The sequence below is a fragment of the Ceratotherium simum genome, chromosome 31, assembly GCF_057802395.1.
Source record: "Ceratotherium simum simum isolate JZ-2026a chromosome 31, ASM5780239v1, whole genome shotgun sequence".
Taxonomy (NCBI): domain Eukaryota; kingdom Metazoa; phylum Chordata; class Mammalia; order Perissodactyla; family Rhinocerotidae; genus Ceratotherium; species Ceratotherium simum.
The window spans coordinates 19044762-19057531 of NC_141930.1; the positions used below are offsets into that span (position 1 = coordinate 19044762).

Genomic DNA, 12770 nt, shown 5'->3' on the forward strand with positions numbered 1-12770 from the left:
TTGAGCTGAGAGGCAGGATGGGCAGAGCTGATGGCCCCCAGAACAAAATCACTTCTGGGCATGGAAGTTTCCTGTGCTAGGCACAGGCAGGAGGATTAATTCATAGCCAAGGCTGAGGGTAGCTCTCAACCTCTCCCAGCGAGAGACCCTGCTTGGGAATTTGAGAGTTGCCTGGAACGACCCCTCCTCTTACCATCCTGGCAAGGGAGCTGAGAGACAGCTCCACCCACCCACTGTGGCTTCCTGTTCCATTTGAACAAAAGGACTGGTGAGAATACCTGGAAGCTGTGCAGCCCAGCAGTGCTCAAGCCAAGAGAAGGGCAGGCAGAGCTGATAGTTTGCCGAGCAAAGCCAGTGGACCTGTTTGGCCAGAGAACTTGCGGCATGGGTCAGCTTAGTTAATAGAACAAATACAGAGCTTTACCAGCTCTACAGCTGCTTCTCCCACTATGCCTGGGGAGGGAAACTAATTCGTGGCCCTGCTCATTAGTGAAGACAGCCTCCAGTCTCCCTGACGAGGGAGTCTAACCAGAGCCAAGAGGAAACTGCATAGCCCATCCAATAGCCCTGCTTACGGTGGCACTTCAGCAGAAAGCACAGGTGGTGCCTTTCCCTGCCTGCAAAGCAAAATTGGTGGCCTCATCTGACCAGGGAAATCAGTGTGTGCTCTTGCCTGATTCAGGTTCCCAAACAATGAGCCCAACAGGCCCTGGGTCCTGTCCTGCTGACCTGCCAGGGCAGGGAAGCTAATTCATAGCCTCAACTACAACTGAATATAGTACCCAGTCCCAACTATCTGCTAAGCCTAGCCAGAGAAACTAGGCAGCCCTTCCTACAGCCTCAGCCTCAGTTGATTAGGGAACCAAGCCAGCAGTCCTATCCAACTCTTTTTAGCCAGTGGCACTTCCCACCATCCCCAACCTCAGAGCTCAAACAGTTGCCTTGCCCAAAAATAGACCATAATAGCAGGCCCCACCTGCCCAAGGACGTTACCAGCAGACATGCCCAGAAACTGAAACTGAGCTAACTGGTGAAGATTCATCAGCCAGAGCAAACCTATTAAGTCTGGAAGAGGAACCCAATTACGTAAAGGCACAGATACCAACATAAGGAATCAAGATCACAAAAAAACAGGTAAGTATGACACCACCTGAGGAAACTAATAACAGCTCTCATAAGTGATCTTAAAAATATGGAAATCTATGAAGTGCCAGACAAAGAATTCAGAATAATCCTCTTAAAGAAGTTTAATAAACTATGAGAACACATAGACAGCTAAATGAAGTTAGGAAAACAATGCATGAAGGAAACGAGAAGATGGACAGAGCAATAGAGACCATCAAAAAAAAAAAAAAAACCCCAAACAGAAATCCTGGAGGTGGAAAATATAGTAACTGAACTGAAGAATTAAATAGAGAGTTTCTAAAGTAGACTTGATCATGCAGAAGGAGTCAGTGACCTGGAGAATAGGACATTAGAAATTATCCAGTCAGAGGAGCAAAAAGAAAAAAGAATGAAAAAGAGTGAAGAAAGCCTACGAGACTTATGGGACACAATGAAAAGAAACAATATTTTCATGATGGGAATTCCAGAAGAAGAAAGAGAAAAGGGCAGAAAGTATATATAAAGCAATAATGGCTGAAAGCTTTCCGAACCTGGGGAGAGAAATGGATGTCTAGATCCGCGAGGCACAAAGGCCTCCAAATAGGTTGAAACTGAATAGGGCTGCAAGAGACACACAGTAATTATATTGTCAAAAGTCAAAGACAAAGAAAAAAAATTAAAAGCAGCAAGAGGAAAGGGAGAAGTTTCATACAAGGGAACTCCCGTAAGACTATAGGTGGATTTCTCAACAGAAACATTTTAGGCCAGGAGAGAATGGGATGATATATTCGAAATATTGAAGGAAAAAAATTGTCAACCAAGAACACTGTATCTGGCAATACTATCCTTCAGAAATGAAAGAAGGATGAAGACTTTCTGAAACAAACAAAAGCTGAGGGAGTTCATTACCACTAGACCTGCCTTAAAGAAATGCTAAAGGGAGTTCTTTGAGTGGGAGTGGAAGTATACTAATCAACATCATAAAAACATAAAAAGGTAGTGTAAAACTCACTGATAATGATAAATACATAGTCAGAGTTAGATTCTGTAATTTGGAAATCATGATGCATAGTTCACTTACGACTCTAAAAGTTAAAAAACATAGTGAAAATAACCATAACTACAATAATCTGTTATTACTACACAATGTAAAAAAATATGAAAATTGTAGCAGCAATAACCTAAAATGTGAAGGGAGGAGAGGTAAAAGTGTAAAGTTTTGTAATTCTATTGAAATTAAATTGTTGTCAGCTTAAAAATAGGGGGTTACAATTTTAGGCTATTTTATGTAAACCTCATAACAAGGGAAAAACCTGTAACAGTTACGCAAAAGAACATGATAAAGAAATCAAAGCATGCTGATTCCAAAAGACATCAAAACATGAAAAAAGACAGCAGAATAAAAAACAAGGAACAATGGATCTATAAAACAGCCAGAAAACAAAAAAATGGCAGTAGTAAGTCTTTACCTATCAATAATTACTTTAAACCTAAACAGATTAAATTTTCCAGTCAAAAGACATAGAATGGCTGAATGGATGAAAAAACGAGATCCAGTGATATGCTATAAGAGACTCACCTTAGCTTTAAAGATACACATAGACTGAGAGTGAAGGAATGGAAAAATTCATTTCAAGCAAATGGTAGCCAAAAAATAAAAAAACTCCCAGGGGTAGTTATATTTGTATCAGACAATATAGACTTTAATCCAAAAATGGTAAAAAGAGACAGACAGTCATTACATAATGATAAAGGGGTCAGTCCATCAAGAAGATATAACAATTGTAAATATTTATGCACCCATCATCAGAGCACCTAAATATGTAATGCAAAAACAGAGCTGAAAGGAGAAATAAATATTAATGCAATAATAGTTGGGGATTTTAATACCCTACTTTCAGCAATGGATAGAGCATCCAGACAGAAAATCAATGAGGAAGCAGTGGATTTGAACAAAACTATAGAACAAACGGACTAACAAGACATATGCAGAACACTATCCAACAACAGCAGAATACAAATTCTTTTCAAGTGCACGTGGAACATTTTCTAAGATAGACCATGTGTTAGGCCACATAACAAGTCTTCGCAAATTCAAAAAGATTGAAATATACCAAATATCTTCTCTGACCACAACGGCATGAAACTAGAAATAAATAGGAAGAAGAATACTGGCAAATTCCTAAACACACAGAAATTTACACTCTCCTGAACAACCAGTGGATCAAAGAAGAAATTAAAGGGAAAATAAAAAAGTTTCTTGAGAAAAATAAAAACAGAAACACAACGTACCAGGACTTATGGGATGCAGCAAAAACAGTTCTAAGAGGGAAGTTCGTAGCAATAAATGGCTACATTAAGAAGCTTGAAAAATCCTAAATAGCCTAACCCTGTGCCTTAATTAAGGAACTAGAAAAAGAAGAACGAACAGAGCCCAAAGTTGGCAGAAGAAAGGAAATAATAAAGATGAGAACAGAAATAAATGAAATAGAGAGCAAAAAACAATAGAAAAGATTAACCAAACTACGAGTTGGTTCTTTGAAAAAGATAAAATTCACAAACTCTTGTAAACCTGGTTACAAGGAAAAAGGGGAAGGGACCCGAATCAACAAAAGTCTAAATGAAAAAGGAGACATTACAGCTGATATCACAGAAATACAAAGGATCATAAGAGGCTACTAGGAATAACTATACACCAACAAACTGGACAACCTGGAAGAAATGGGAAAATTCTAGAAACATACAACTTACCAAGACTAAATCAGAAAGAAACAGAAAATCAAAACAGACCAATTACTAGTAAGGAGATTGAATCAGTAATCAAAAATCTCCAAACGAAGAAGAGCCTGGTGCCAGGTGGCTTCACTGGTGAATTTCACCAAACATTTAAAGAAGAAATAACACCAGTGCTTCTCAAACTCTTCCAAAAAATCGAAGAGGAGGGAACGCTCCCAAACTGATTTTATGAGGCTAGCATTATCTTGATATAAAGCCAGAAAAGAACACTACTAGAAAAGAAAATTACAGGCTAATATCCCTAACGCATATAGATCCAAAACTTCTAAGTAAAATACTAGCAGATTTAACTCAGTACACATTAAACATCATTCACCATGATCAAGTGGGATTTATCCCTGGGATGTAAGGAGGTTCAACATACGCAAATCAATCAGTGTGATGCATAACATTAATAGAATGAAAGAAAAGAATAGTGTGATCATCTAAATAGACACAGAAAAAGCATTTGACAAAATTCAACATCCATTCATGGTAAAAACTCTTAACAAATTAGACATAAAATGAACGTATTCAATATTATAAAGGCCATATTACAAGCCCACAGCTAATTTCATACTCAATGGTGAAAGGTTGAAAGCTTTTCCTCTGTGATCAGGAACAAGACAACAGTGTCCACTCTCGCCACTCCTATTCAGTATAGTACTGGAAGTCCTGGCTAGAGCAATCAGGCAAGAAAAGAAATAAAAGGTGTTAGAATTGGAAAGGAAGAAGTAAAATTGTCTCTATTTGCAGATGACATGATTTTATATCTAGAAAATCCTGAAGGCTCAACCAAAAAATGTTAGATCTAATAAATAAATTCAGTCAAGTTGTCAGACACAAAATTAACATACAAAATTCAGTAACAATTCTATACACTAACAATGAATTTTATGAAAAAGAAAAAGAAATTGATCTCATTTACAATAGCATCAAAAACAAGAAAATACTCAGCAATAAATTTCTCCAAGGAGTGAAAAATCTCTACTCTGAAAACTACAAGACATTGATGAGAGAAATCGAAGAAGACACAAATAAATGGAAAGGTATCTCATCATGTTCATGGATTGGAAGAATTATTATTGTTAATTGTCAGTACTACCCAAAGCCATCTATAAATTCAGTGCAGTCTTTATCAAAATTTCAATGGTATTTTTCACAGAAATAGAACGAACAATCCTAAAATTTGTATGGAACCACAAAAGACTCCAAGTAGCCAAAGCTGTCTTAAGAAAGAACAACAAAGCTGGAGGTATCACAATCCCTGATTTCAAACTATATTACAAAACTATAGTAATTAAAACAGTATGGTATTAAAACATAAAAGCATAAAAGCAGACACATAGATCAGTGGAACAGAATAGAAAGCCCATGGGGCCGGCTCCATGGCTTAGCGGTTAAGTGTGCGCGCTCTGATGCTGGCGGCCTGGGTTCGGATCCAGGGAGCGCCCCGAGGCACCACTTCTCCGTCCAACGCGAGGCCGAGTCCCACGTACAGCAACTAGAAGGATGTGAACCTATGACGTACAACTATCTACTGGGGCTTTGGGGGGAAAAAAACTGAATAAATAAAATCTTTAAAAAAAAAAAAAAATAGAAAGCCCAGAAATAAACCCATGCATAAATGGTCAATTAATTTACAACAAAGCAGACAAGAATATACAGTGGGGAAATGACAGTCTCTTCAATAAGTGGTGCTGGGAAAATTGGATAGCCACACTCAAAAGAATGAAACTGGACCACTGTCTTACACCATGCACAAAAATTAACTCAAAGACTTGAACATACGCCTTGAAACCATAAAACTCCTGGTGGAAAGTATAGGAGGTAAGCTCCTTGACAATGATTGCCTTGACAGGGTCTTGGAAGTGATTTTTTTAATCTGACACCACAAGCAAAAGCAACAAGAGCAAAAATAAACAAGTGAGATTGCATCAAACTAAAAAGCTTCTGTACAGCAAAGGAAACCATTAAAAAAATGAAAAGACAACCTCCTAAATAGAAAATAGTTGCAAATCATATATCTGTTAAGAGGCTAATATTCAAAATATATAAAGAACTCCTTCAACTCAATAGCAAAAAAAAAGAAAAATCAGACTAAAAAATGGGCAGGAGATCTGAATAGACATTTTTCCAAAGAAGACTTATAGATGGCCAACAGATACATGAAAAGATGTTCAACATTGTTGATCATGAGGGAAAGCAAAGCAAAACCACAATGAGATATCACCTCACGCTTGTTAGAATGGCTATCATCAAAAAGATAAGAAATAAGTTTTGGTGAGGATGTGGCAAAAAGGGACCCCTGTGCACAGTTGGTGGGAATGTAAATTGGTGCAGCCACCATGGAAAACTGTGGAGGTTCCTCAAAAAATTAAAACTAGAACTACCATATGATCCAGAAATTCCGCTTCTGGGTACCTATGTGAAGAAAATGAAAACACTAATTTGAAAAGATATATGTTCCTGCATGTTTGTTGCAGCATTGTTTACAATAGCCAAGATAAGGAAACAGGATAAGTGTCTATCGATGGATGAATGGATAAAGAAATTGTGCTATATGTATACAATGGAATATTTTTCAGCCATAAAAAATGAGGAAATGCTACCCTTGACAACAACATGGATGGACTTTGAAGGCATTATGCTAAGTGAAATAAGTCATACAGAGAAAAACAAATACTGTGTGATCTCGCTTATATGTGGAATCTTAAAAAACAAACCAACTCAGAAAAAGTGATCAGACATGCGGTTACCAGAGGTAGGGTGTGGGGTTGGGGGGCATTGGAGGAAGATGGTCAAAAGGTACAAATTTCCAATCATAAAATAAATAAGTACTAGGTAAATAAATAAGCACTAGATAAATAAGCGCTAAATAAGATAAATAGCACTAATGTACAGCATGATGACTATGGTTAACACTGCTGTGTGATGTATAGGAAAGTTGTTAAGAGAGGAAATCCTGAGTTCTCATCACAAGGAGAAAATTGTTTTTCTTTTCTTCATATTGTATCTATACGAGATGATGGATATTAGCTGAACCTATTGCGATAATCATCTCACAATATATGTAAATCAAACCATCATGCCGTATGCTATTAACTTATATAGTGATGTATGTCAAATATTTCTCAGTGAAATGGGAAAAAAATGCCAAGAATGAAAACAACACAAAAGAAAATAGATGAGTTTTGAGAAGCACTATGGGGAGGAGGGTGTTCATTTAGCCGTGAAAAAAGATTAATCTAGTTTTGGAGAACTGCAGTGTTTAATATTACAAAGGATTCTTATGATAAATAATGTAAATTTGTTATCTTCCTACTTAGTGGGCTTAAACCAAATATTAGGAAATTTTGTTTGAACATAAGAAAGACCTTTGACCATCATGGTCATTGGAATTGAGTACTGAAAGAGATCAAATTTTCCACCCCTAGACACTGTTCTTTTCCAAAAGAGAATATGTAGTTTTCTATCTTGAATGATTTTTTTGCCAAAATTAATGTTTTTTGTAGTTATATAAATTTGTTTTTTGTCTTTGCTTCATTTTTTATTTTGTACCCTTGCTAAGACGATGATCCAGAAAATGTTCTTTGAGTTTGAATCATAATTTGAAACTACCACATGAAAAACTGTAGAGCTGAAATTTCCAGCCTCTTTTGCCTATCAAAAATATTCTGTAGGGTCCGGCCCGGTGGCGCAAGCGGTTAAATGTGCGTGCTCTGCTGCGGCGGCCCGGGATTCGCCAGTTCGGATCCCGGACGCGCACCGACGCGCTGCTTGTGGAGCCATGCTGTGGTGACGTCCCATATAAAGTAGAGGAAGATGGGCACGGATGTTAGCTGAGAGCCAATCTTCCTCAGCAAAAAAAGAGGAGGATTGGCATCAGATGTTAGCTCAGTGCTGATCTTCCTTACACACAAAAAAAAATATTCTTTATTGTGTCATAAAACAATCATTTAATCATTTCTTCATTAGTTAATGACTTATACATAGTAGGTACTTAATAAATGATCAGAAGAATGCATGAATAAATCCATTAGTTAGTTTGAGCACATAGTATGTACAAGGCATTTTGTTAGCTGTTGGGGATACAAAGATAAAACATACTTATAACAAAAACTCATGTATTAGAGAATGGTAAGCTGGAGGTTTTAATTACTAAATCAATTACTAAATGACTTAATCAAAAAGTGTGATAAATGTGAGCTAGACTAGAAAGTATTAGCAGTACATAAGCCTTGAAAGGCGTCAACATGAAGGGGAGAGACTTGGCCTACTCCATATTTTCCTACCTCTCACTGTTTCTAACTTGATTTGTCTAAGCATTTCTTTTCATAATACTGTATTTGCTGCACATATTCTTACATTCAGAGGCATAACCATCCTGGAAACATGACTGTGCAGTAATGAGCCATGTTATTATTGGGTCCAGTTTTGTTTCAAAGATGGTAAATCTGTAAATTCCATTTTACATGAAATTAAATATTCCTTGTTAGAGATTCTTAGGTCCTGGAATTACTTGACACTTATAATCATAACATTTTTAATGTGGAAATTAGGAGCAATTAAGTTACTATATGGTGTAACTGTGACTGAGTATGGCATTTTTAATAAATAAAGAGAAGAACCAGTTGCTAGAGCATTTAAGTGTGTCCTGCATTTGAAAATTGCCTGGACTCAATCTCTTTGGTCTTTTGGACCTAAGAGGCTTATTTCAATGTAAGAAAAATTGTATTTGTGAAATCTGTTAATTAAAATGCTAGATAATGATCAGAAGTATGGCACAGCATATTGATCAGAAAAAAAATTTTTAAATTTAAGCTGAAAATGTGTTTTTTAACTTATAAAAATGTTGAATAAACGGATAAGGTATTAAGAGTTATAAATGTTCTAAAAGCCTCTTTGTATGTGTTTCAAAAAGGAAAAAAACTTTAAATGTTTACTGAAAAAGTAAACCTGTAGTAGTGCTATAACTTGTTAATACAACCAAAACTTTTGGGGTTTTTTGGTGAGGAAGATTTTCTCTGAGCTAATATCTGTGCCAGTCTTTCTCTATTTGGTATATGAGTCACCCCCACAGCGTGGCTGACAAGTGGTGTAGGTCTGTGCCCAAGATCTGAACCTGCGAACCTGGACCACTGAAGCGGAGTGAGCTGAACTTAACCACTATGCCACGGGGCTGGCCCTGCAACCAGAACTTTTTATTAGTGTTTAGGATTTTTGAGTAGCATAACTAGGCAAAAAGTGCTTTGGAACTGTTAAATATTAAAAATGGCACTTAATTTGTGAAGTTCATGGTGATTTCTAAAATGCAGAATACACTTGTGAAAGAAAAGAACAAGGCATAAATCTTTAAATTATTTTTCTTGTCCAAAGGAACAGTAGATTAATGTTAAATATGTGTGAATGATTGTTTTCCCACTTAAGTTTATGAAATTATGTGGTACAAGAGAACATAAGCGGAACTACCAATTTTTAGTGGCTAAGCTTATTGATGTACTGTACTTTTTTATGTTGTGGAGTTTTTTGTTCCTCTCCATTTAAAAGTTTGTGAAATTATATGGGTCCAGGAATTATCTTTGGAACAACCTGTTAGTGCCATAATGCTAAACCTGTCCATATACTGTACCTTCTTTTTTTTATATTTTAGGTCTCATGAGTTACGATCCAAGATTCTTTCATTGCAGTTACTTCTATCCATTCTGCAGAATGCAGGACCTGTTTTCAGGACAAATGAGATGTTTATTAATGCCATTAAGCAGTATCTGTGTGTTGCACTCTCAAAAAACGGAGTCTCGTCTGTTCCGGAGGTTTTTGAGCTTTCTCTTTCCATATTTCTTACTTTGTTGTCAAACTTCAAGACACACCTGAAGATGCAAATTGAGGTATGTTCTACATTTAGGCATTGTTGGATATTTCATTTGTTTCATGTTAAATCAGATTATTAATACACTGGAAAGTTTTTCAGAATGTGAAATAATATTTTTGTATTGTCATGTACTTCTTGTTTTCATTCACCTGTTCAACTAACATGTGCCTACAAAGTACTAAGCATACTGAGTGAAAATGAAGAATGCAAAATCAAATTAAGACACAGCCCTCAAGGAATTTATACTAGTTGAATGAATGATTCTAGCTGTCTTTAATTTAGTCCTCACAAAACTGCATTGTGTATATGGTATGTGATAGTGAATTTGGTTGTCTTAGAAGAAAGCTCTCTCTATATACTTTGTCTACATGGTTTTAAGCCGTTTAAGTTTTTGGCACTTTAAAGAGGTGATTGAGAAGTATTATATTTTAGGGGTTATATTTTAGGACACTTGAAAATTTAATTTTTGCTTTGTATTTTTTTTCCTAATGTATCTATTATATTCCTGAAGTTTTCTCCCAAGATCTTTGGAAATAAAATAACAGTGTGGTTCTAAAATATTTCCAGAGACTTAGCAAAACGAAGTTGGGATATCTTCCAAAAATATCTGTATGTATAGTGCAGTGGTACCAATTCTTGATCTTTTGTTTTCACCTTCAAATAATTTAGTATTTAAAAATAGTAATTTATGTTTCACTGATTTACTGGATGCTTTTTCTAACTTGTCATTTGTTAAAATATTGTTTTGGTTGGAACATTGTATATTTTAGAAATATTTACTTTTTTGTTGGTGAGGAAGATTGACCCTGAGCTAACATCAGTTGCCGATCTTCCTCTTTTTGCTTGAGGAAGATTGTCATTGAGCTATCTGTGCCAGTCTTCCTCTATTTTGTATATGGGACGCTGCCACAGCATGGCTTAATAAGCAATGTGTAGCCCCACGCAGAGGATCTGAACCTGTGAACCCCAGGCCGCCAAAGTGGAGCATGCAAACTTAACCACTACACCACCAGGCCAGCCCAGAAATACTTACTTTTATACTAGTCAGCTTTAGCCTTCATATTATGTTTGATATGATATGCAGCTAATTTTAATTTTTATTAATTTTATATTTAATCCTAACTCAAGACTAATAATTCATTAGTTCCTAGAAAGGATAAATGATTCTTTTCCCAGAGTTTTGAGATGGTTAAGTAATCATATTATCTGTTATTATTGATGTTCTAAATATCTGTTAAAATTCTAATGAGACAGAATAAGGCCTTGGTATTATAAGTGAAAACTTTTAAAATTTGGGCCATATTTTTGGACAGAAAACAATTTCTGGTGCATATATGTTGTCAAATTTTAGAAGTTTGCCGTATGTGTGTTAAAATAATGTAAGACATTTCACTAGGAACAGTTGCGATTGGTTTTTTCCCCATTATCTTCAGGAACTGCAAATAAAAGAGACTTTTTAAAAATCTTTTGAGACTTTTGCTTCTGTAACAAGCTAAAAGTCATTCATTTGATGATGAGGCATTTAAATTAACGTTAGAGAATTTTGGAAGACTTTGTGTATCCAATTACAGATATTTGGACACTGAGGCTCTGCTTCTTTAAGTACTATTTAGTAGACTGTATGAATATAAATTCTTATGTATCTAGATATAACAAAAATCATTAAAGTTGGGAATACTGTTTTTGTGGAGTACATTAGATAACACAAAATTTTTGTAAGCAAGAGTTTAAAAAGAAATACTTCTAGGAAATTTCCTGTCTACTCATAGATGGTAGATTCTCATTACAAAATTGTTGTAATACTGTTTTGTTTTTTTAAAGAGATCAGATTTATTTCACTCTCCGTTGTCCCTTATGGGGAGATTATGAGGATAAAACAAGAATAGACATGTTTTTGAAAATACTAAACGTATTCAAATGCAAATTGAGCTATGTTCCAGTTGGAAAAAACCCAACATACAAAAACCTAAATTTGCAAAATAAAATTGAGATTGTTGTTAAATGAAAATTCGTTTTATAATATTCACTTCAGAGTTTTTATAATGTGATTTTTCCATGGGCATTAAAGTTTATGTCTATTACAGAAAATACAGTTTATACACAACTATGTAAGAGAATATTATGTGAAGACAAAGTGTGTATCATAGTAGTAGTATTCTACATACATTATATTATAGGTGCTCTGTAAATCTTTAAAAGTTTGTGTGTTTTAGAGCCCCTGTTCATAAGCATTGTGTCTTTTTTTTTTTTTTTTTTTTTTTTTTTTTTTAAGATTTTATTTATTCAGTTTTTTCCCCCCAAAGCCCCAGTAGATAGTTGTATGTCATAGGTTCACATCCTTCTAGTTGCTGTACGTGGGACTCGGCCTCACGTTGGACGGAGAAGTGGTGCCTCGGGGCGCTCCCGGGATCCGAACCCGGGCCGCCAGCATCAGAGCGCGCACACTTAACCGCTAAGCCACGGAGCCGGCCCAGCATTGTGTCTTAAATTACAATAATAGGCTTTTGATTGTTAGGGCAATTTGGTAACCCATAGACAATAGCTCAAGTTTTTCCCCAGTTTCTCCAAATCTGTTTTTTTAATTTATTATGTAAATCAGAGAGTCCCAAACTTTCCTGATTTATGGCACCATTAGTATTTCTGATCTTTTCATGATGCACTTAGGCCAAAAGAAATACCTAACAGTTTCATTTATTAAGCAGTTAGGTCCAAACAACTTAACAAATATTTGTCTTAACAATGTAGTATCTATTTGAAAAAATGTAGTACACATAAATTGAAAGAGAAAATAATGTTTTCATGTCATTGTTTTTTTTTTTATTGAAGTCATATCAGCTTAGAACATTGTGTAAGTTTCAGGCATACATTATTATATTTCAATTTCTGTGTAAACTGCATTGTGTTCACCATTAATAGTCTAGTTGTTATCTGTTACCATATGTGTGGGCCCCTTTATCCCTTTTGCCCTCCCCCTACCCGTTCCTCCTCTGGTAACCACTAATCTGTTCTTTTTTTTTTT

At 35.7% G+C, this 12770-nt stretch overlaps 1 protein-coding gene across 2 annotated transcripts in view; it reads left to right on the top strand.

Moving 5' to 3' along the window:
• Positions 1–12770, top strand: part of ARFGEF1 (ARF guanine nucleotide exchange factor 1) — a 153729-nt gene that overhangs the window by 72094 nt on the left and 68865 nt on the right. For both annotated transcript variants that reach the window (XM_087420482.1, XM_004436259.3), the window contains exon 10: positions 9533–9767. In XM_087420482.1, the coding sequence (XP_087276608.1) occupies positions 9533–9767 (235 nt within the window). The remainder of the gene's footprint in view (positions 1–9532; positions 9768–12770) is intronic.